We start from the raw sequence: 23321 nt of genomic DNA, 5'->3' as shown, positions 1-23321 counted from the left end.
ACAGCTTTGTCTCTTCGCTCGGGAACAGCTGACAAATGGTTTCATCTTTCATTGACTAAGCCACGGATTGTACTTTATGTTCAACTTTGTGTTTTGAGGAAATAGTGTGTTTGCAATATTGTGTTAGCTGGCATCTGCTCGGCTCCGCTTCCCCCCCATCATTAACAGGAGTTGCTGTTGGCTTCAAAGATTTACCCTGCTCTGATTTATGCTGCGTGTCCTCGGTCAGGGAGTTCTCTCTCCAGAACTGTGCTGCTCTGGCAACTTTGCTGTTAAAAATAGTAAGAAATATGCATCCAAACCTCAGTGGTGTGCACACTTCTGGTTCGAGGTGAAAGCGACATGAGCACTGCTGTGGATTGAGGGTTTGGGGTTTTTTGTTTGTTTGTTTAATTTGTGGATTTGTACCAAAACCATATGAATGAGGAACTGATTGTTTTGAATCTTTATTGTAAAGTATCCCCCAGTCTGTGAGCCTGAAAAATCAAAGTAAGATCAGAGGTCCATATCCTCTCTTTTGGTGCTGCCGCCTTACGTGCTTTGCCTTGAGAGCAGGATTTAGTGATGCTTTTGTGACTTAGTGGTGGCCTTCCTGTACAGTTTGTGTGTTGCTGGTGTTGTTTTGTGACATTTTCTTCTCCTGTGTGGGGTTTTAGGTAGATCGTCAAAGCTGGACAGCTGGTAAAATCAGCCCTCAGGTCCTGATGGTCATGAATTGACGGCAGAGATGGGTGTTCGCGCGGGCTGTGCTGTGGGGTGCAGGGGCTGTGCTGGGGTACCCCAGCAGGCTCTGCCATTCCCATCCCTGCTGTTATCCCTCTGGCTTTTGGCTTGTTGAGCCCAGGCCCATCCCTGCTGTGGCTCTGCCCATGGGCCTGGGCTCCAGCAGGTTTTGGAGGGGCTGGCTGTTTTTTGGGTGGCTGGGTCCCCCATGTTGCCCCAGCGCTCTGTGGTCCTGAGCCTCTTCTCCAGCTCTCGTGTGCTGCGTGTATGGAGCATCCGAGTGCTGGGGGTCTGCGCCACGGGCAGGGGCGTGAATGCCCCTCCGAACATCGTCCCTGCGGAAACTCCTTGGCCATCCCGCGTCCGCTTGCCAGGGAGAGAAGTCCTTCACAGCACACTGAGCAGGGTGTTTCCCAAAGAGTTGTCTTGCCCCTGGGTGCCACATTTCTATGAATGAGCTCTGCGTGACACTTAAGGACTGAGAAGAACGTCTGGCTTTGAACTCTTGCAGAAGTCGAGTCTGCCCGGTGACGTGTGAGTCTGGGTGGGTTTATTTTTTTCCCCACCATCATGTGCTGAGCACAAACCACTCAGTGTGGCTCTTGCTGCAGGGTTTGCTGAGGACAACGAGACCCACACAGCCATCTCAAAGGGAGAACAAGACCCTGAGGAGGGTTTTTCCTGTCTGTTCTGGACTGAGAAGCCTTCATGGGAGTGATTGCAAGAATTCAAGCAGTGCTTTACGATGGCTGCTTCTCCTTACGCAAGCTGCCAGGGCCATCAAAGTGACATAATCTGCAGGAAAAGGAAGGGACTGCTAGCGGCGGCGTCAAAAGGGACTCTGTTCTTCCACCTGCTCCTATTTTCTTTTTTTCCTCCTACATTCGGTCTTTGTTCTGCGTTTGCAGTTGAATTTTGCTTTACATGAGCCATATGCAAGCCTGGCAGGATTGGTGGCAGCTGCGGAGTCCCTGGTGGCCCATGTCCCTTCCTTGTTAGCAACCCAGCAAAGTGCAGCACGACAAACCGACCTCCCCGCGCTCCCCTTGCAGAGCCGGGCGCCACGCGCTCCCCTGCCCGCAGTCGGTCTGTCTGTGCCGGTCCTGTGCGCTGGGGCTGGAGGGGCAGCAGCTGGGGCCTCGGGGGGCTCAGGCTCTTCCTGCCTCTGGTCCCGCTCCAGAAACCTTGGATTTGGAACTGGGTGTTTTCACCTAAATCCATTTTCCTGAATGTCCTGCACACAAGCCAAGTGGTGTGACGGTGGCTGTTGTCTTGGGGGTCAATCTGGTGGGTGCTGTGATGTAGGTACACCCCTCCCTTCGCTTGTTGGTCCCAGCTGTGCTCTGGGCAGTCGGGAATACGGCCAATGTCTGTTGTCACCGCGGTTTGTTCGCTGCTGGGTTCAGTGAGGGGTTCCCACGGATGTCTCCCTGAGCCACCAGTGAAATCTTTGTGCTGTTCAAGTTTTAACCCCCATTGGTTCCAGTTTACCAGAGCAGCATCCTGTGCGTTTTGGGCCTCTCCCCACCTGCCCCCCGCGCGGATGCTCAGGCAGGGACAGTGGCCCCTGGTCGTTCGGAGTCAGTTCTGCCTGTGGCTGGAGCTGCTGGTTTCTGGTTCTCTGCAATTCACACATTACTGAATCAGCTCAGAAGGGGCTGCCGAAGGCTCGCGGGCTCGTGGGCGTCAGGACTTGGATCAGACAAGCTTTTGGTTTTAAAAGGTTCATGAGTGCCCTGGCTGTGTTACCCAAATGCTGTGGGAAATCAGTGTGTCCTCTCTGCTCCTGCAAGGGACATCAGACAACAAAATTTGTAAATGACAAAAATCTCTTTATGCCACTATTTTCATATTGAGCCTCACTTTCCCAGCAGAGCAAGCGGGAGGTCCTTGGCCAGTGGGAAAGAGCCCAGTGTCTGTGGAGGTGCAGGCAAAGCAGGAGCTGCTCCTTGCCATCCCAGAGCAGGATGGGCAACGATCCCCCAGCCAGCACAGGCACCGCTGCCCACATGGGCGCAGGACGCGTCAAACCATTCTCAACAGTACTCTCAGCGCAGAGGAGTAATTAAAGCCAAACTCCTTGGCAGTTAAATGTCACCTTGCTCTGCGCAGGGTCTGGTTCCCGCTGTGGGAGCCGCGTGGCCGGGGAGGCTGTGTGCGCACAGATGTAGGCTGGCAGTTTGCAAACACACAAGTTATTGCAAGGAATCTAGACCGGAAAATGCTGTGCTTGTTCTTCGCTGACTCTCGGGGTTCAGTGCAGGAAAGTGGCACTTCGGGCCGGGCCAGCCTGAGCCCGGGACCTGCCGGTCAGTCAGTCTGTCAGGGAAGCTGCTGCTCAGCAGCTCTGCCCTGCGCCTGGTGGAGCAGCGGCAGCGCTGGGTGTGCATGGCCAGGAGGGTGACGCCGGTCCGTGTGGGGTCTGCGGGGCGCAGGGCTGTGCGGAGGCAGCGGAGCCCTGCGGCAGCGTGTCCTCTGCAGCCTCCTCCGGGACGGCGATGATGCAGCGAGATCTCGCCTGCCTGAGGCCCCGATTGGATGCGGAGCTGTGCAAAGTCAGGGTAAGGTGCCTTGTTCAGGCGCTCGCTGCAGATTTCCAGGTGTAAATTCTCAGCGCGGTGCCCTTGTCTCTGTTGAAAAAAAAAACAACCAAAATGTTTTCGGGCTGTTTTTTTTTTTTTGCAACTTAAGAGCAGCCATCTGGGGGCTCCCGGCGGCCTCGGTGCGGGGTGTCAGCCGGGCTCCCGGCGGCCTCGGTGCGGGGTGTCAGCCGGGCTCCCGGCGGCCTCGGTGCGGGGTGTCAGCCGGGCTCCCGGCGGCCTCGGTGCGGGGTGACAGCTGGGCTCCCGGCGGCCTCGGTGCGGGGTGACAGCTGGGCTCCCGGCGGCCTCGGTGCGGGGTGTCAGCTGGGCTCCTGGTGGCCTCGGTGCGGGGTGTCAGCAGGTCTGGTGTCCAGGGGCTCTGTCCCAGCCCTGAGCCACAGTGTGGGACCTGCCTGTGGGGAGCGGGGATGAGGGACCCCCGGGGGCGGGCGAGCGCCCAGGATCCGATCCCACCGCCCCAGGACTGGGGCTTCACGCGGGCGCTGTGAGGAGGAGCAGCAATACACAGCCCCCCGTGAAAACTTCAGACGCTGGCCATTTAATATTAAATAAACTAAAAAGGGAGCAGCTGGCAAGGTGATGCCCATCAAGGACAAAAAAAATGATGGCTCCAAAAATAGAGGCTGTTAATTTACAGGATAGTCTTTGCTGTCCTTCTCAAGGTTACTGCATCTAGACAGGCAGAACTTGTTGCTGCAGGAGTTTTGCACCTCCTCAGGCCAGGTTGCATCTGCAGAATTAGGTGTAGGCATAAAGGTAACCTGCGATGCTCTGTGTTTAATTTACACAGTGAAACAAAAGGTAGAGCTCACCGCTCACTGCGAAACACTTTGCCGTGTCAGATAATATGTTGACATCTCCCCTTCCCACGCGTAATTTATATGAATGTACCGTGTCAATTTAGAGTCTGTCTGGTAAATCAGACGAATAAAACAAGAAGGTGGGATGCATTACAAGTTTTTCATTAGGCTTTTGACTGAGGAAGCGGGAGGGAGGTGTGTGCCCAGAGGTTTGGCTGGCAAGCTCCGGGCTGCAGGGGTCTTGGTAGCCCTGGCTCTGTGCTGAACAGGGCACTTTAATCACAGTCTCAGTGTGACCGTGGGGTTTGCCAAATTCAGGATATGAATTTCTAGGCGCTTTGGGGATGCTATCAGGGATGCTCTAAAGGCAACAGAATGACTCCACCTGCCCTGGTTGTGTTGGGAACTTGCCAGCATTACAAACCTGGTGCACACACACCCAAATGGGGTAAAGTCTCCATGTGCTCCTTCTTTGGGAGAAGCAGGGAAGCGGCTGCACGGGCTGAGCCTTCCCAGTGCGGAACAGGGTCCCAAGGGCTGATCTCACTGTCTTTGTTAGGAAACCCTGCAGTAGGGCTGCATAACTGCATTAAGGTATTTCCTTAATTAGATTTGCTAAGTGTGTAGGATTCTAATTCTTTCTTTTCCTTCTCTCTTAATTTGCCTAATGAGAAAAACAAAGAAATAGAATTCCGAAAGCGATGCCCGCGTTGCCTTCCGGGAAGGCTGGTGTCCAGCCGCACAGCCCAGGGATGCTCCCGCTCCTGTGTGTCCTGTGGTGCCAGGGAGAGGCGAGTGGGAAGGGACCGCGGAGGCCGTTAATTGGAGCTGTGCCATGCCAAGGCCAGGCTGAAGCTCATCACCCTCTTCCTGCTGTCCCTCCCCACCCCGTCCTCTCCCCTGCTTCCCAGTTACCCTCCTGCACTTCTAATTGCCGTCCTGTACCGCGGCTGCGGTCAGGCTCCTTGGGCAGGAGCCGTGTTTTCTCTCACACCGTCCCGGTGCAGCACGGGGTGGAAGAGCCTTTGTGGAAGCGACTGTGGAGCAGCGGGGCCGTGCCACAGGAGGCCGTCCTGCAGCTGAGCGGTGACACTCACACCCTGCGGGCACCAGCATAACCAGGAAACCCTCGGGGGGCTGAATGTCCCGGGGCTGCTTCTCAGGGTCTCTGCTATGGGTGGGTGCTGGGTCCCAGCACCTCAGGGTGCATCTCCCGCCTGCTGTCCTTGCTGGCGTGACCACCTGGGACCTTTGCTGTGGTTCAGGCTCTGCAGACACTTGTGCCACCGGTGCCGGCCAGGGATGGGGTCTCGGCGTGGGGCTGCTGAGAGCATCTGCTTCTCCGGTGTCATCCTCAGGGAGATCCCCAGGGCTGCCTCTCCATGCAAGCACGCGGTGCGCAGATAACAACGTGCTGATCTTCCTCATGATTCATTTAGCATCCCATGAGGGTAATCTGTTTGGAAATTAGGCTGATGGCCCTTGACCCCCGTAGCTGACGGCAGACTGAATCATCCCAGTTGGTTGTTGCAGTTCAACATAACAGATTTCCAGTGCACGGAGGCTGATTACAAGCGGCGGCTGGTGAATGGATTTGTTTTGCTCTCCCGGAATTGCAGGAGCAGTTCCATCAGTTTGGCCCCAAAGAAGCAATCAGCATGTGACAGAGGAACACGTTGTTAAGTTGTGTGAGTGATTTTATAATACTTAGAATATGATGCTATGGCAACCTGTTACAAATCCCAGATCAAATCATATTATTTGTGCGCATCCCTGTAACTTCAGTCTGATACATTTTGTGCCTTTGAGGCCCCTGTGCAGATCGGTGCCATCAGTCAGCGCTCAGGTTCAGAGCGGGCAGAGCGAAGGGTGAGTGGTTTGCTGCACATCAGGCTGTGCTGCAGGATCCTGGAACGTCAAAGAGCAAACCGTGGAAATCTGTCATCCTCGGCATTTTTTCATCAGGGGAGTCGGGGTGAGTTTGTGAAGAGCAGAAAGGGAAAGAGCCGGGCACACAGAGCAGGTGAGCAGGACGTGAGTTCTGCTATCGCCCATACACAGCCTGAAATGAATTTTAATTAATTTCTTTCACTGGGAAACTGGAAGATACTAAGAGCTTAAATGAGCCGTAATAAAGAAAGGCAAATTTGATGTGCTCTGATTTAAAAAATAGAAAGAAAAAAAAGATGTATATTGGTTTAAAGTCATGTAGGATGTCAGTCCTTGGTCCAGATTCACGTTTGAACACAAACCGCTGGGTGTTTCCCCCAGTGAGTGTGGCCGCGGTTGCGCCGCGCCGTGCCGTCCCAGGGCGGCTGCCATGGGAACCAAACCTCGTTACCGCCAGATAAACAGTTGGGCGTTTTGGCCCGGTTTCTGCAGGACTAACCTGGCAGGGACGGGAGGAAACGAAATTAAATCTCAGATTTTCTGATTCCCAGAGTAGCATCTGGCAGCGCGGCTGCGAGCGGCGGCTTGGTCGTCTGCCCGGGGAGCCGTTGGTGCAGCAGGGATGGGGTATTTTTATCGGGTGGTCGCAGGGGCTGAGGTTGCACCTTTTTGAACCTGTGGGTCTCTTGTGTGATGCTTTCGTGGCCGGGCCATGGCGCGGGGGCCACTCCTGACTTCCTTGGGTTCTCATGTTGTCACGACACCTTTTGCTGCCTCCAAATTCAGCTCCTGTGCCCAGCACCCTGTGGTGGAGGGGCCTTGGCTGCACCCAGCCAAACTGTGCAGAGGTGTCCCTGTGTCCTACAGTGGTGTCCCCAGGCCAGAAGCCTCCTTCACCATCCGTGGCTGCCGGGAGGGCAATTGGCCACAAATCCTGCCCAGACAGGGACTGTGCCAGATGGAGGGAAAGCGTGGGGACAGGTTGTCATGGAAATGAGCCCTGCTGCCCCGCTCCGCTGCCCAGCACCGACAGCACCGCTGGTGCCCGGCCCTGCAGCCGGGAGCCCGGGCGCTCCATGGGGTCCCAGCCTGCCCGGTGCACAGAGCTCCTCAGGTGACTTGTACCGTCTTTTCATGCTGGCTGTCTATTTTATTCTCAGATTCAAGAGACATTATTTTACAGGCAGTCCCACACGCCCGTGGTTTTGCGAAAGGAGATAAGCCCTTATCTGCGCCTGGCGCTCCGCTCAGGGCGCGGGAAGCTGACGTGCCCGCCTTTGGTTTTTCAGGAAGCAGGAGCTGCTGAGCAGCGCAGATGTGCCCGTCGCGGAGCGGCCGCTGTCCCCCCCACTCACTGCCCCGCCGACCATGAAGGTGAGTGCGCGGGGACGCTGTGCCAGCCGTGGACGCGCGCTCTGGCCCAGGGGCCGGTTTTGGGAGCCGAAGCTGGTGAGGAGCGGCGCTGCCAACGCAGTGGCTGCGGGCTGTTCCTGGCAGCAGCCGTGGGTGGTTTCTGGAGCTCAGCCCGCGGTGCGCTCAGAGCCCGTCCTGCGCTGCCGCTCCTGCCGCGCGATGCCGTCAGGGTGCGGAGTCCCAGCGCTGCTCTCCCGCTAATGAACCCCCGGGCACCGCGGCGGGCGGCTGCTGGCCAGCACGGGGCAGACAGCGTGTCCCCACGGGCTGGCGCTGCTGGAGGGGTCTGACCCACTGCTCATACCCCAGGACCACTCTTTGCTGCCTTTGGCCGCACAGGAGCCAGCGTGTCGCAGGACACGACTTCTGCCCCGCTCTGCCCGCGCCAGCCGCCTCTGCAGGGCTCTGCCCCTCTCGGGGTTTTCCCAAACCCAGCGGGAGAGTGTGACGAGTAACCTGGTGAGACCTGGAAGCTGGTCCAGCCTGAGCCAGGGCCAGGGCCGACTGGCCCCTCTGCAGCTGCCAGGTCATTTTTATCTCCCTCAGCCTCCAGCAAGTGGGGAGCGTGCAGCCCTGTGCCACGCAGGGCCGTGCAGAGAGCCGAGGTGGTGACCACGGCAAAGCTTCAGAGCAAGTTCAACTAAACAGGACAAATTGCAACTCAGGTTCACGAAAAGTAACTTCCGTCAGAGTAACCTGAGAAATTTCTGCACTACCAGCTTCCAGGCAGAGGCAGTTGTGGCTCTTCTGCCCAGGTTGCTGCAGAGCGCTCAATATGCTGCCACCTGGGAAATGACTCATTCAGCTGGAGATGAGATGGATGTGAGGATTATGAGGTGGCCAAGAACCTGGTTAAATGGTTGTTAAGAGCAAGGTGGCTTGGAGATAGAGTATTAAGTCGGAGGAGTTTATTAGTGGAGCTTCTGATGTGTTTTGTGTATGACCTGGGCACGGGAAGGAGCTGACACACTTCACTGGTGACACGAGCTGTAGCACCTCGTCAGGCTGCAGAGGAGCAGGTCCTAGGGGGGTTTGTGCATCCCGCCATGGCACTGTGCATCCTGCCGTGGCACTGTGCATCCCGCCGTGGCACTGTGCATCCCGCCGTGGCACTGTGCATCCCACCAGGACACTGTGCATCCCGCCTTGGGGCTGTGCATCCCACTGAGGCACTGTGCATCCCACCGAGGCTCTGTGCACCCCGGCAGGAGCCTGCCCATGCCCTGCACACTGTCACTGGTTCCTGCCCAACCTGTTTCAGGCACTTTGCCTCCTGGGAGCCACCCTGTGCACTAACAAAGCAGCAGCCCTGCCGTGCCCTTGCCTGGAGAAACATTAACACCGGGGTGTGGGGCTGGGAGGGCCGGCGGGGCTGGCGCCCGTGGGACAGTCTGGTGGTGGTGGCTGATCTGTGGGCGACACTGGGGTGACGCCAGGAAGATGGTGGATTTCTTCCGGGGCCTGGTGAGTGCTCGGTGACCCGCGGGGTGCCGGGAGGGGTGCTGGGCAGACCACTGCCCCCCTGTGCTGCCCGAGGCAGCTCCCGCCCGCTGCAGGGTGTTCTCTCTGGGTGTCATTTTCTTTGGAAAGCTCCAAAGCCAGCACTTACCGGCTGTGCTGAAGCCCATGCTCTGGGCACTCCTCATCTGCAGCACCTGCTCGCTAAACTCACCCACGGTGCTGGGATGGCTGAGCAGGAAAGGAGCAGCAACTGCACCATTTCAGGATATTTTGCATTTCAGAGGCCTTCAGGCCAGGCTGGGGGCAGTTTGTCCTGCCGAAGGTGGCTGGGAAGCAGCTGCCCGCTTTGGTGTTGCATTTGAGAAGCAGATGCAGGTTTAGTTTGGAGCAGACAGTCTTGGTGACCCAGGTGTGTGAGTGTCACCCGTCGGGCAGGTGACATCGCTTCCTGCCAGGCAGCACAACGCTGTCATTGTCTCCTCTATAACAACCAAAATATCTGTGGCCCAGTAAAGCTCGGCTTCCCGTGTGCATCAGCCCCGAAGGGCGCAGACGGTCTGCTGGATTCAGCATGCACACGCGCTCGAGCAGGCGGAGCCGGTGCTGCTGTGCTGTTTGCTTCTCTGGTTCTGGTGGCAGCTGGAGTGGGACCTGGAAATCGTTTTAGTTGACTCAAGGAGCATTTGTCTTTCTCAGACACCTGAAGATAAACTGGAATCTAAGCCAAGCTCAAATTAAAGAAGTTTTCTGAAAGAGGTCCCAGCTTAGGGCACAGAGCTCTTCTGAGCCTGGGGTTCATTTTTCCTCCCGTACGTGCAGCAGATAAAAATGGGGCATAGTCTAAAGCTGGAAACGTGGCCAGGGCAGGTTCCGAGCGGGCAGCACGCGAGGGAGCCGACGCGGTCCCTGGCTGCAGGGCTGGGCTGCTCTCCAGAGGAGCCGCACGGGGTTTAATCAGCGCCCAGGCTTCACTAATCTCTTTAGTTCATTTGGCAAGTCGGCTGTTAACCCTGCACGGGCAGCGCAGTGCTGCCAGCAGCGGCATTGCTGCTGTCCCCACAGCACGTGACACGCAGAGCCCAGGGCTCACACCTGGCAAGGTAAGGGACATGGGGAGGCTGCTGCGCGTGTCTCGTTTGCCACAGTATTAATTGCACGGAGAGAGGGTCTGTGCTTCTCGCTCCTGCTACGGGCCCGAGCAGCGTGCCCAGGGCAGGCTGGGGTCCTGTGCCCTGCCTGTGTGTGGCTTGGGCTGGCTCACCTCATCTCTGCTCTAACTGAACAGATTTCCTTCTTTTCTTTTCCAGTCTGCAGAATTCTTCGAAATGCTGGAGAAAATGCAGGTGAGCAGCAGCAGAGCATATGCCGGTAGCGCCGGATGTTCCTGCCCAGCAGCGGCTGCGAGATCCCGCAGCACCGTCTGTGTTTGGCGTGCTGGGTGCTCCCGCACCCAGTGCCAGCAGGGTTTGCCATCTCCGAACTCTGCTGGGCCAGATGCTGTCAGCCGGTGTCACCCAGCCACACGCAGGGCTGTCCCCGCTCCACAGGAAGGCAGCACGGGTATTTCCTTTGGGAGCCCATCCTGGGGAAACTGAGATGAAGCTGGATGGGGATATGGGACGCTTTGTTTGGTGCTGTGCCGGCACCTGGGAAGTGACAGTCCCTGCCTCTCATTTAGACTTCTGCAGTGCGGTGACGCTGTGTCCCAGGTCTTGTCCCACCACACCCCCATCACCCATTTTTGCTGTTACGGTGGAGCCAACAGCTCTGCCTGGCTCGTCCTGGGCACAAACCCCCTCCACTCTCGCCACTCGTGTCGGAGTGATTTCCATGTAGCAAAATACCCTTGTGGTTTCATCTCTGTTGTTGAAAACATCTTAATTTTTCAGTCTACTTGTTTTTTTCTAAACAGGCACCAAAGCTTGAAGAACAGAGGACTGGAAGCCAAAAACATAAGGTTGGTTGAATTTTGTTTCTTGCGTGGCTCTCTTCAAGTGTCCCCCCCTTACCTCAGGGCTTTAATGTGTCTTGTCAAAGGCAGTCACTCAAAGGACTGCAAAGGATTTAAATGTTATCTAAAAACAAGGCACTGATTGAATTGCAAAGATGGAGAGAGTGGTGCCTGTAAATCCCTAATCCAGCTTTATGTCCAAGCCCGTGTGTGTCAGCGGAGCCGTGTGGAGCGGCCGGTTCTGCGCAGAGCTGAGCCCGCGCTGCTGGCAGGGCCCGTTGGGACAGGACCCGCGGTGCTGTGCTGCAGCGCTTCCCTGCAGCCCCAGCGGGATGGTCCGTGCGCCGTGTCCCCAGGCAGTGTGCTGGCACCGCTCCTGGGCCTTGTGCCAGTCACCGCACACGGTGGCCTCATCCAAGAGGAGCATCGGTCCCCGTCACTGCCTGGTGCTTGTGCAGGGCGTGGGGTGGGAAGGGCAGTGCCCGGGCTGGGTGTGCGCGGCTGCAGTCGTAAGGGGTGGCTGGCGGGGAACACATGGTCACGCATGGTGTTTTGGTTCCTTTTTCCAGGAAGACTACATCCCGTACCCCAGCATCGATGAGGTGGGTGCCCTGAGCCGAAAGTGCCTTTCTAGAAGTGCTGATAAAGGGCAGCTGGTGGGGACCCTGCTCAGACACCTTCCCCTCCCACCCCCGCGGCCGTGCTGCTCGCAGGACGTGTCCTTCCAGGGGAGGTTTCGGAGGGGGGCTGGATTTGCCTCCATGGTGTGGGGCAGCACGTGGGGTGGTGAGCCCCTGCCCCCACACCTGCCCCCAGCCCTGCCCGAGCCCTCCCGTGTCCCTGCAGATCCTGGAGAAGGGCAGCCCGTACCCGCTGATCATCCTGCCGCAGTTCGGCGGGTACTGGATTGAGGACCCCGAGAACCTCGGCACACCCACCTCCTCCGACAGCAGCATCTGCGAGGAGGAGGAGGAGAACCTCAGCCCCAGCGCCTACGGCTACCGGCTGGAGTGCAAGGGGGAGGCGCGGGCCTACAGGAAGCATTTTCTGGGGAAGGTGGGTGCCCCCTGTGCGTGTAGCTGGTCAGCTGTGAATTGCACACCCCCTCAAGAAAGAGAGAAGTTCTAAAATTGTGGGCAAGATGGGCAAATTTTACAGCTCCTCTCTTTGCAGGGTGGGGAGGGGACCGGCGGGTGACCAGCCGTGGCAGCAATGGCCATGCACATGGGCTGTGCCCCCATGGCCGCAGGGCCCCCTGGGCCCGATGGGCACAGGGGTGCTGAGCCGGCCCTGTCTGGGCGACCAGCTGTGGCAGCCGCCCGCCCACCCCGTCGCTCACAGCCCGTAATCCTCTTCTCCCTCTCTCAGACCCGGGAGCAGGGTGGTAAAGTCCACGGGCAGAGGGATTAAAGCCTGGTCCCTGCGAGGCGGGGGCGTGGGTGTGTGTCCCTGAGGGGCGGGGGGTGCCGGGGTGGCAGGTGACTCCTGCCATCGTCCTTGCCATCGGCAAGCTGCATCCCCCACTGCTGACACACTGTTTTCTATTTTTAGGATCATTTAAATTTTTATTGTACAGCCAGTAGCCTTGGAAATCTGATCCTTTCTATTAAGTGTGAGGAGACAGATGGCACTGAATATTTGAGGATTATACTCAGGTATGGAAAGAAAAAGCTTTGTTTAACAAAGTGTTTTCTCTTTGGGGGTCCCTTCTCTCGCTCCTGCTGTGGATGTGGGCACCGGGCGGGCAGCGCGGGCTGGCACAGCGGGGGCTCGGGGGGCGGTGGGAACCAGCAGCATCGGCCTCTCACTGGCTGTGCACCGGGACTGCTCGACCTCCCCGATGAACACAATGTTCTACCACTAAACCTGCTGAGAGGAGCGTAAGCCTCTCCGTGCGGCGGGATAACACCAGGCGCATCTGTCACCTTCCCTCTGTGAGCTGACAAGCCCAGCGCATCTGAACCCTTGTAGTCATTTCCATCCAAACTATGAATATTTTAAGAGCTGCAGAGATGAGAAGGCAAACAGAGCCTGTGGTTACTCGGCAGGCCCAACAAGCTCAGCAGAGCGTGGTTTCCCCACAGCCGGCGGAGCGGTGGCTGTGAGCGCGGCTGCAGCCGGCGGCTCTGCCCCGACGCTCCCCAGCGTCTGCTCCTTTCTGCTCCTCTGGCAGGTCCAAAGTGAAGACGCTGCATGAAAGGATCCCCCTGGCAGGGTTCAGCAAGCTCCCCAGCATCCCCCAGATTGCAAAGGTGGGCTGTGACAGTGGCAGCAAAGCCTGTGCTGCTGGTCTCGGGCGGCGTTGGGTGCTGTTGGGCGGCGTTGGGTGCCGTTGGGTGCTGTTGGGTGGCAGAGATATGTGCTGGCCCTGCTGTAGGTTTCCTGCTGTAGGTTTCCTGCTGATCCTGGGCAGGTCACTGGTTGGTGTTGGGCGACAGGTGGGGATGTGGCAAAACCTTTGGCCCAGAGAGGGACCTGGGACTTGTCTTGCTGGGTACCTGCCAGGCCATGGGGCGTCCCAACAAGAGGATGCAAAGAGGGGAGCTCCTGCAGTCAGAGGCTGGAGTCGGCTCCTTGACGGGACATTCACGGCCTCGCTGTGGGGTTTCGGCAGGACAGGGTGTCTGTCCGCGTGCCCAGGGACCTGGCACTGATGGCTCTTTGCCCTTGCCCACAGGCCTTCTGCGATGACGCCTCTGGCCTGAAGTTCAACCCAGTTCTGTACCCCAAGGTGAGGTGACTTACCCCAAGTCGGTCGCATATTCAGCAGAGAGTTCGTTGTGTTTTGAACTACCAAATGAAATAATTCCTATGTTTTTTTACTGTAGGCGTCCCAGATGATAGTGTCTTACGATGAACATGAGGTCAACAACACGTTCAAGTTTGGTGTGATCTACCAGAAGTTCAGGCAGGTGAGTGATCACAAATTCGACCCTGCAGTTCGTGCTGTCACGTACAAGACGCCGTGTTAATGGGTGTCCTCACTAATAATGCGTTTCTTATTGCTCGAATGTTTCCCCGACTCATTAAAAAATGATGTGACTGAAAAAATTCAGTATGGAAATCAGCCCACAAGCCGCTGTGGGGAAAAGCGGATGTGAAAATAGATTTTAGCAGGCATGGTATTTTAATCAGATATATGTTTAGACAGGGAAGCAGTTAGATTTGTCTGGTAGGACTGCGGGCTATGGAGACACACATGTGCTGCAGATGCCGTCATCAGCCAAGGGACTCCGGATGGCGAGCGCGGAGGCAGCCGAGTCCATAACTCACCAAAGATTATTCTGACAGGCGCTCTAATTATCTTTACATATTGCATTTTATTTTGGATTGAGTAACTCATACAAGACCATAATTAAGGTCTCATTGTTTTGAAATGGGATGATTAAGAGTTGGATTTTCCAAGGAGGATTCATTTGTGTTTGGGTATTTCCCATACATTATCCAAAGGTCCCTTGCTGTCAGTCAGAGGTTGGTCTCAGCACCGTCACCTTTGGGTGCCTTGGTGGCCGAATGGCCGTGACTGGCCTGCGCTGGGAGCCGCCTGTGCGGGGTTGTCCCGGCGCGTGGTGGCTGCTGGGGACGGTGGCTTTGGTGACGCTTGGCTCAGGCAGCGCGGGGTCTCTGTGGCTCCGTCAGCCCAGTGCTGTGGTGTCAGGGCCACGGCCGTCCCCAGGGCTGGTGTCCCAGGCACTGGGCTGGCTCTGGGGACAGGCAGGGCTGGGCTCTCCAAAGACGTGCCCCGTGTTTTGTAGACCCAAGAGGAGGAGTTGTTCGGCAATAATGAAGAGAGCGCTGCCTTCAAGAACTTCTTAAGTTTTCTGGGAGACACCATAACACTCCAGGACTTCAAAGGGTAAGCTAAATAAATAGAATGTTTTTACAAATACATTTAACAAGAGACTGTGTCATATGTAAAAATATCTCCCGTGTGAGAACAGAAGTCATCTCGCTCATGAGCGGGATGTACAGACCAGAAGCAAATATAGCTTTGGCTTGTTTCTCAAAACTGGGGGAGTTAAAAAAAAAATGGAGCTGCCAAGAGAGAAAAGGTTCCCTTCCTGGAGTTGGGAGGCTGTGAGAAGATCTGGTTATATTCAACCACAGACGAATAATTTCATAAGGAAACATGCCCTGCCCGCTGTTGCTGGCTCAGCCATGGCACAAGGCGGGACCTGGCTGCAGGGGGCTGGCAGGCGCGGGCAGCGATGCCGCCGGTGCCATGGTGGTGCCATGGTGGTGCCACGGCTGGTGCCACAGCTGCCATCAGCCCCAGCGTCCGGCACCGTTCCGCCACACACGCGGGGTTTCGGAGCGGTGACGGCGATGCTTCGTTACCATACATGACGCACAGTTTGTTCTTTCCAATTTGCTTGCTGCTAGATAAAGATAAATGAGCCGGTTTGCTCTGTCACCATCCCCTGACAGCCGCCGGCAGTCTCTGCTAAGCTTTCAATTAATATTTCTTCCTTTCTGCCTGCCTTTCCCTTCTTCTCCAGTTTTCGAGGAGGTCTGGATGTCAGCCACGGGCAGACGGGGACGGAGTCTGTGTACACGGTGTTCAGGGACAGGGAGATAATGTTTCACGTCTCTACAAAGCTGCCGTTTACTGAAGGAGACACGCAGCAAGTAAGAGATGAGCTCCCTTGTGCAGACGTGTCCGAGGCGGGATGCGCTGCCCTGCTCAGTGCCGCCGGCCCGGCTGGCAGTGACACGGGCAGTGACATGGGTGGTGGCTCCCCGGGCTCCCCGGCACACGCAGGCTCAGTGCCCAGAGCTGGGTTTGCTCCCAGGGAGCAGAGCCACCCGGCTTTACCTACCAAACGTTTCCCTTCCCGCTCAGCTCCAGAGGAAGCGGCACATTGGCAACGACATCGTGGCGATTATCTTCCAAGAAGAGAACACGCCGTTTGTCCCGGACATGATCGCCTCCAACTTCTTGCACGCCTACATCGTGGTGCAGGTGGAGAACCCCGGGGCAGAGAACATCACGTACAAGGTGAGGGACGGACGCTGCCCGTCCGCCCCGTGGTACAGCCAGTGCTACAGCTCACTGGAATGTGTGTGTGTGTGCTAAACATACATATGGATATACGCACATGTATATTTATGTATGCGCTATTACATAGCATGTGTATATACATACATATGTGTATAAAATATGTGCATATGTAATAGCATGCTCATTTGCTAACGATTTTTTATGCTACTCGGTATTTGCATAAACCTCAGAACAGCTCATACCCGTCTAACACATCGCTCAAGTGCAGGTGGCATAAAGCATCTTATCTGTCTGTTTTCTATGATGAGATCCAGTACGACATAATTTTCAAACGAAAAGCTGCTTAGAGCCACAGAGGAACACAGAAATCATAGGAAACAACGTACAAAGCTGCTCTCCCGAGAGCAGGAGAGTGGACCGATGAGGGCTGGGGAGGAGGGGGCTGTGCTGCAGGACGGGGCTTGGGGCGATGCACCTGGGCCCAGGCACTGGGCTGGGCTTTGCTGGGCTGGGCTCTGCTGAGCCGGGCTGGGGAGAGCCTCGCCTGCTCCGTGCCGCTGTCCTGCAGGAGAGGGATGGCTGTGTCGGGGCTGCCCCGCAGCACCTGCAGCAATAACGTTCTCTTGGCTCCACAGGTGTCGGTCACAGCCCGAGAAGATGTTCCCTCCTTCGGCCCCCCCCTGCCCAGCCCGCCCGTGTTCCAGAAGGTAGGGGCTGAGCTGGGAACCACCTTCCCAGCCATAAAAACCATATATCTATGTGTATGTCTGAGATGTTTCTAAGCACGCCTGACTTCTGGAATTTCTGTGCACTTAATTTGATTTGTGGTGCCGCTCCGGGGCTGATGGCGGAGCAGGAGGTGTGCAGCATTGCACAGTGTCACCCTGCAAGGCAGCCGCTGCGGCCCTGCTGCTGCACGCCCGTGTCACTGCGGGGGTGGCGGCTGCTGCAGGAGGGACCCTGAGCCCCACTGGGGTTTTCCACCAGCGCTCCCACCTCTGAAGGGGCTGCAGGTTGCCGGGAGCTTGGGTTGGGTGTGTGCAGCCCCGGTGCCAGAGACAGGCAAAGTCTTTGGCTGGCGTTTGCCACCTGGCCTCTCCCCGCAGAGCCCCGAGTTCCGGGAGTTCCTGCTCACCAAACTCATCAACGCCGAGAACGCCTGCTGCAAGTCAGACAAGTTTGCGAAGCTGGAGGTAACGCGGCCCGCCAGCCCTGCCCGGCACCGCAGCGGGCGCGGGGGAGCTCGGGTTCCCGCTCAGAGCTGCGTGTCCCCAGCCCAGCTTGGTGGCCATGGGGTCCCCTGGAGCCACCGGTGCCCTCAGCGGGGGGACGAGCCAGTGGTCCCCTGGGTCAGCACTGCTGTCCCCTCCCTCGAGGCCGCTGGCTGAGCTCCTCGCTCCCACAGGACCGGACACGGGCAGCCTTGTTGGACAACCTCCACGATGAGCTCCACGGGCACACACAAACCATGCTGGGGCTGGGGCCTGAGGAGGACAAGCTGGAAAACGGGGGTCATGGAGGCTTTCTGGAGTCCTTCAAGGTAAACCCCATTCCTGAGAGGTGTCCCCCGAGAGCAGGGTGGTGGGAGCAAGTGGGGGCTCCCCAGAACCAGCATCCACTCAGCTGGTGGACACCTGAGCTGGTCCCAGCAGGAGCAGCCTGATGTGGTTGTGGTGTTGGCAAGTGCCACCATGGGGGTGACTTCTCCAGAGCCCCTGGGCACCTCCTGTCCCTCCTGCCTGCTCTGGCATCCACTGTGTCCCCAGAGGGTTGTGTTAAATGGGTGACACAACAAGAGCTGCTGGGTGTGGAGAAGGGAGATGGTGCTGGGGCATGGGAGAGAGAAGGGAGAGTGGGTTGGCAGGAAAGAAATGAAATAAAATGATGTGGACGAAACTGAGCAACCAGTGGGGTAGGGACAATGACCAGCTGTGCAGTGGGGGACGTCCCTCAAAATGGAGAGGCAGCCCTTGCGTCTTGGGGGATGAGCGGCTCACAGTCGCTGGTGTCTCCCCTGTGACAACAGCGGGGCGGCTGGAAAGGCTGGCACGTCTGAATCCGGGCTGCACCCGCGAGTGGGTGTTCGATGGAGCCCCCGAGCCAGGGCACTGTGTCCCTGCTGTGGGTGACACCGTGGCCGTGCCTTGGCCCGTGCAGCTCCCCCCACGTCCCGTCCTGCTCTGGCGCGTCAGCTCTGCCCGGCAAAGGCCGGTGCAGCTGCAGCTGAGCAGGCGGGGGTGGCTGTGGGGAGAAAACTGCTGCAGTGACCCTGTGGGCAGAGTTTCCTCTGTGGGGCAGAGAAACAGGCGCTGGAGAGTGAGTCACCTCATCCTGCACCTGGCAGTTGTGGGGGAAGCAGCTCCCTGGCCCCACGGTGGGGGCTGGAGGCTCAGGTGTGCCCTGGTTGGGTACAAGATACGTTGTAGAAATGGAGATGCTGGGCAGTCATATCACAGTGTTCAATTCAGGGTGTGAGACGCGGATGTTGAATGATCAATGTCTGCATGTATTCTGTGCACGAGGGAGCGGACTGTGCTGTCTGGCGTTGCAGGGGGTGCCGGGGCAGGCGGGGAGCTCCGCACTCCGTGTGCCCGGCCGGCTGGTGACCGCGCTGCTGGGCTGTGTCCTGGCGTACGTCCTGCACCACGCGCTGTCACAGTGAGTGGGGACAGGAGAGACGATGAACGAGGGCTGGGGGGACAAGACCTGGTCCCCGCGGTTTCTCTTTGCCCAGTGCCCCTCTCCCAGCACCAGCCCGCAGCCCCCTCCTCCCTGGCCGTGTGATGGGGCCCGGCTGCTCGGAGGGAAGCGGAGCTTGGCTCTGCTGGGCTCTGCGCAAGCCGGTCGTGCCTCCCCCGGCGTGGAGAGGAGCTGCTGGCTGGCCCATGGCAGGGCTGCTGGGGGGCCCTGCAGAGCCCCCCGGGCAGGAGCCCTCCTGCCTGCACAGCACCAGTGCCTGCTGGCGCTGCGGGCAGCGAAGCAAGCAGGCGGTTACTTCTGTTTGCAAACGCTGTCACATTTTGTATAAATTACTGACCCAAATAAATCAGGTCTGATGGACTCTTGCTTGGTGGTTTTTAATGGATGGGCAGTGTGGGGCTGTTGGGGCAGCCATGGTCCCAGCATGGGCTGGGGCTCCATACGGGCTGTGGCTCCCGTGCACCCCAGTGCAACTCTGCCTGCAGCTCTGTGAGCCCTGGAGCCAGCAGCAAAGTAGTGCCCGTGCACCATCGGTACGGTGCTGGACATCTCCGGGCTTGTTGCCTCCAAAATCTCTTTATCTCCAGCTGGGATTCAAAGGTGGAGAGGTAGCCAGACAGGTCACGCTTTGGTGTGTCTGGAGCTGGGAGGGGGGTTGGGGTCAGTGCCCCACAGGGCGGTGATGACCTGCTGTCCCTGTCCCCTCTGGCTGCAGAGAGCCATCCGGGTGCGCAGCCACTCCATGGAGACGATGGTGGGCAGCCAGAAGAAGCACCACGGCGGTGGCATCCCGGGCAGCCTCAGCGGGGGCATCGCACACAACAGCGGCGAGGTGACCAAGACCACCTTCTCGGTGAGCATGGCCGCATGTCCCTCTGTCCAGCTGTCCCTCTGTCCATCCCTCTCCCCAGCCTGGCAGGCACTGCACTGGCACAGTCTGGCTGTTCTGTGCAGGCAGGGACTGGCAGCGTGAGGAGGAGGTTTGGGGAGAGTGTGACTTTATGAGTGCTATTGTGTTCAATTTGGGTGTTTTGTGGAGGAACCAAAGATTATCTTGCTGGAGATTTTCAGCCCCAAAGAACGAAGGAGATATAAAAGAAATTCTGGCATTATGTATTTTCTAGATGCGCAGGCTGAGAATTGCAGGCAGCATAATTCCTCGTAGGATGTTTAGTGTTTTGAGCCTCTAGGAAGGAGCTTTGTTCTCCAACCTGGGCTGTTCTGTGCCCTCAGCCCCCGGTACCAGCAGCTGCCGCCAAGAACCAGTCCCGGAGCCCCATCAAGCGCCGCTCGGGGCTGTTCCCCCGCCTGCACACGGGCTCGGAGAGCCAGGCGGACAGCAGGACGAGGTGGTGAGTTGGACATCGCTCTGGTCACTGTGCTTAAAAGCCCCTGTTGTGCATTGCATGTTAGAGAAGCGGTCGGTGGGTGCTGGAGACCCTGCCCAGGGAGCAGCCCCCCTTTCTACACAAGCCAGCAATGAGCTGCTTTGCTGCATTCAAGGGAATGGTGCCTTGGATGCCTTCCCCCTGATTTAAATCGAAGTGGTAGTATGCAGAGAGCATCTGCTACTCTTAGTTTAGCATTTGCTGTTAGGGAGTATAATTTGACCATCCTTTTTAAGGCTCTTGTGTAATTCATGCAACATGTCTCTTTGTGCCCTCAGTGACAGTGTTTCTGGGGCCCAGAAGACACCGGATTTGGGACATTCGTCTCAGGAAATGAAATCTGAAACCTCGTCCAACCCCAGCTCCCCTGAAATATGCCCCAACAAAGACAGGTGAGCCGGGAGGAGCTCTGTCCCCCCGCCCCCGACCGGAGCTCAAGTCGCCCTGTAGCTGACAGACCATCGGGGACTTCGCCAAACAAAACCGTCTTCAGGTTTTACTATAAATAAGTTTGGTATTAAGGGAGGAAAAAAAAGATTTTGGTGATTCATGAGCACAGCTCCTCTATGGTCTGCAAATAGCTGTCTTTAAAAGGAAGAGCAAAGAGCCGTACTTGACAGAAGTTGCCCAAACCCTCATGGCGGGAGCTGCGGAGGCCCATGGTGTCCGTCTTCCCTCCACCACTGGGCGCTCAGCCTGACCCGGGGGTTTCTGCTGGTGGCCCCGCCAGCTGCTTTGTCCCCTGTTCTTGCACTGGTCACTTATTTAGAGAAACACCCTGCTGGGTCTGTTCTTGCGGCAGCTGCGGGAGGGTTTGTCCCCACTGTCACAGCCCCAAGAACACGGCTTCCCAAGTGACACCGCCTAGCTCTGTTCTGTCTCCTTCCTAGGCCGTTCATTAAGCTGAAAGAAAACGGGAGGTCGAACATCTCCCGCTCCTCCTCCAGCACCAGCAGCTTCAGCAGCACGGCGGGAGAGAGCGAGACGCTGGAGGAATATGACAGTGTGGTGGGTCCCGTGGGCTGGGACCCCTGGCTCCGTGGGGCAGCAGTGTCCTGCTCTCCCAGCCCCGGGGTGGTCTCTACACAGGGGGGACATGTCCTGCAGTCCCCAGGTGCCCCCTCCCACTGACATTGGGGGCTTAATCCCATCCCTGGGTGTGAGGAGGGAGGGGGTGCCTGGTGGGACCCCGTGAGCCGTGGCGTGTCTGGGGACAGCGTGGGGCGCTCCGGCGGAAGGTGGCTCCATGGGGACGCGCTCTCGGGCAGCAGGTGCACCATGGGCTGTGACGAGCAGGACGTCAGCAGGGGCGGGGAGGAGAGCTGGTGGCACCAGAGACAGCCGTGTCCCATCTGTCCCCCGCAGGGCAGCCAGCCATCCACAGCCTCGCCGTTCAAGCAGGACGTGTTTGTCTACGGAGCCTCGCCCGGCAGTGAGAGCCCAAGTGTGGCAGCTGCGGCCACCCCCGTCATCATGAGCAGGAGCCCCACAGGTGGGAGGAGGGGGGCTGGGGGGGTACCAGCTCTCCCTTTGCCCCTGGAAGCCCCCAGGGTCCCTCAGTGGTGGGTCAGGATGGGGTCTGTGGCTTTGGGATGGAGAAGTGCCCGCGGGGTGCGGGACGAGCTCCCACGCTCCCGAAAGCCCTGTCCTGACGGGGCTGCTCTGGAGAGGTGGCCTCGTTTGTTTATTTCTGTATTTCCGTGGGAGTTTATTTCCCTGCCACCTCAGAGGTGGCTTTTGCTGTGGCTTTGTCCCCTGCGCGCGGGCCTGGCAGACATGGGCAGCAGTCGGGGAAACTCGCTGTCTCCACGGACCAGCCGTGACTCACAAATCATTTAATAAACCAGCAGCTTCCCTTGGCCTTGGCTCCACTACCCGGCTGCTAACTCACTCTGCCACCGACCCCGTCCATTGCAGTCAGACAATCTGCAAAGTGAGATGCAATTGAACAGGGGAAAATGGGCAGAAATTGCTCTGTGGTCCATCCAAGGTGACAGCACCAGTGAGGGCGTTGGGGGTGCTGGGCCGGGGTGTCTCTCCCGCAGACCCTGCAGCCGTGACCCCTCATGCAGCAGCTCCATCCCAATGCAAAGGCACATTACGATCTGGGGAGCTGTTGGCAAAACAGCCCCGTCCCGGGAAGGGCTCTGGAGCGGGAGCTGCGGGAGGCCGGGCTGCGGGGCGCGGGCTGGCCGGCGTGTTGCGCCTCAGCGCTGCGCAGGCCCTCCTTATTTCATTAGTGATTTTATGAACTATTAAACCAGCCCCTTTTAACGTTTAAAGTGTTTATTTTGTATTTTTCCTGCCAAGAACATGGAAATCCACCCATACATTATACGGATCAGTCATTCCTTGTAGCCTTTTCAGTGGCATTTCCAGTAGAAAGACTGTGAAATGTAATTAAGCCTCAATTTGTTCCATCAAAAACATTTAATGTACAGATTTTGCCAAACATTTAGCCAAGATAGACTAAATATTGGTAGCACTTGTGGCAGTCTATTGAAGCGGTGCCCGTCAGGCTGGTCGGGCAGCACTCAGCGCTGCAGCTTCAGCAGATATTGTTGCTCACAGGTGATTGTTTTCTCCGTTCTTTTCCCCTCCCTCCAGCAGATGTAAAGAACAGAAACTCTCCAAGGTCAAACCTGAAGTTTCGCTTCGACAAGCTCAGCCACGGCAGCTGCAGCACGGTGGGTGCCGGGGGGTGCTGGGGGTACTGGGGGGTGCCGGTGGGTACTGGGGGATGCTGGTGGGTACCGGGGGGTGCCAAGGGGTGCCGGGGGGTGCCGGCGGCTCTGCCGGCAGAGATGCTGTGTGGGGGCGGAGCGGGGGGCAGAGCCGGGGGCAGCACTGAGGAAGGGGACGGGATTTCACGACTTCTCGCCCTTTATTTGCAACCTAACCCATGTTCTGTTTTTCCTTCAGAGCCACTAGCAGGGAGCAGGGGACATGAACTTGCACACGGTGAGTGTTGGTAATGTGGCAGTGTGCAAAATTACTTGTCTGTGGTTGAGTGTGTGTACCTAACATTGGCTAATTGTGCTGTTTATTATTAAATATGTGCTCAATAATGTATCTTAAAGCATCTCAAATGCTTTTGTAAGATGAAGCAGCACTGAATGAGAACAGCTGCGGAGGTCAGTGTCGGGTCTGTGCCCATCAGTGCCTCTGTAGCTTCACGTGTTCTGTTCTGGAGAACGGGAAATGAGAGGAATTGCCATTTCCGAAAGCTGGATCTCAAAAAGCTGTGATTTGCAGCCCCTCACTGAGTTTCCCCCTCGCTGGGCGCAGGGAGGGCGGGTGGTTCGTGTCCGGAGCACGGGCGCAGCTGCGGCTGCCTCCCTGGGACCGGCCTGTCCAGCCACCGCTGCAGGAGCGGTGACGTTCTCCTTC

At 57.6% G+C, this 23321-nt stretch overlaps 1 protein-coding gene across 24 annotated transcripts in view; it reads left to right on the top strand.

Annotated features, from left to right (window-relative positions):
* RAP1GAP2 (RAP1 GTPase activating protein 2) overlaps positions 1–23321 on the top strand; it is a 57228-nt gene that overhangs the window by 30447 nt on the left and 3460 nt on the right. For 14 of the 24 annotated variants that reach the window (XM_065036571.1, XM_065036556.1, XM_065036550.1 and 11 more), the window contains 22 exons: positions 7306–7390; positions 10198–10233; positions 10803–10847; positions 11411–11443; positions 11688–11897; positions 12393–12496; positions 13015–13093; positions 13519–13572; positions 13670–13753; positions 14597–14697; positions 15341–15470; positions 15685–15840; positions 16479–16550; positions 16950–17036; positions 17249–17383; positions 19259–19396; positions 19777–19895; positions 20210–20323; positions 20822–20939; positions 21297–21423; positions 22539–22618; positions 22854–22892. In XM_065036571.1, the coding sequence (XP_064892643.1) occupies positions 7306–7390; positions 10198–10233; positions 10803–10847; positions 11411–11443; positions 11688–11897; positions 12393–12496; positions 13015–13093; positions 13519–13572; positions 13670–13753; positions 14597–14697; positions 15341–15470; positions 15685–15840; positions 16479–16550; positions 16950–17036; positions 17249–17383; positions 19259–19396; positions 19777–19895; positions 20210–20323; positions 20822–20939; positions 21297–21423; positions 22539–22618; positions 22854–22862 (2116 nt within the window). In that variant the 3' untranslated portion in view covers positions 22863–22892. Of the gene's footprint in view, positions 1–7305; positions 7391–8854; positions 8894–9301; positions 9991–10197; positions 10234–10802; positions 10848–11410; positions 11444–11687; positions 11898–12392; positions 12497–13014; positions 13094–13518; positions 13573–13669; positions 13754–14596; positions 14698–15340; positions 15471–15684; positions 15841–16478; positions 16551–16949; positions 17037–17248; positions 17384–19258; positions 19397–19776; positions 19896–20209; positions 20324–20821; positions 20940–21296; positions 21424–22538; positions 22619–22853; positions 22893–23321 lie in introns of those variants that run through there. The other 10 variants (XM_065036551.1, XM_065036553.1, XM_065036560.1 and 7 more) reach the window with 5 other exon arrangements.

The sequence above is a fragment of the Columba livia genome, chromosome 20, assembly GCF_036013475.1.
Source record: "Columba livia isolate bColLiv1 breed racing homer chromosome 20, bColLiv1.pat.W.v2, whole genome shotgun sequence".
NCBI lineage: Eukaryota > Metazoa > Chordata > Aves > Columbiformes > Columbidae > Columba > Columba livia.
This window is presented reverse-complemented; position numbering and strand designations above follow the sequence as displayed.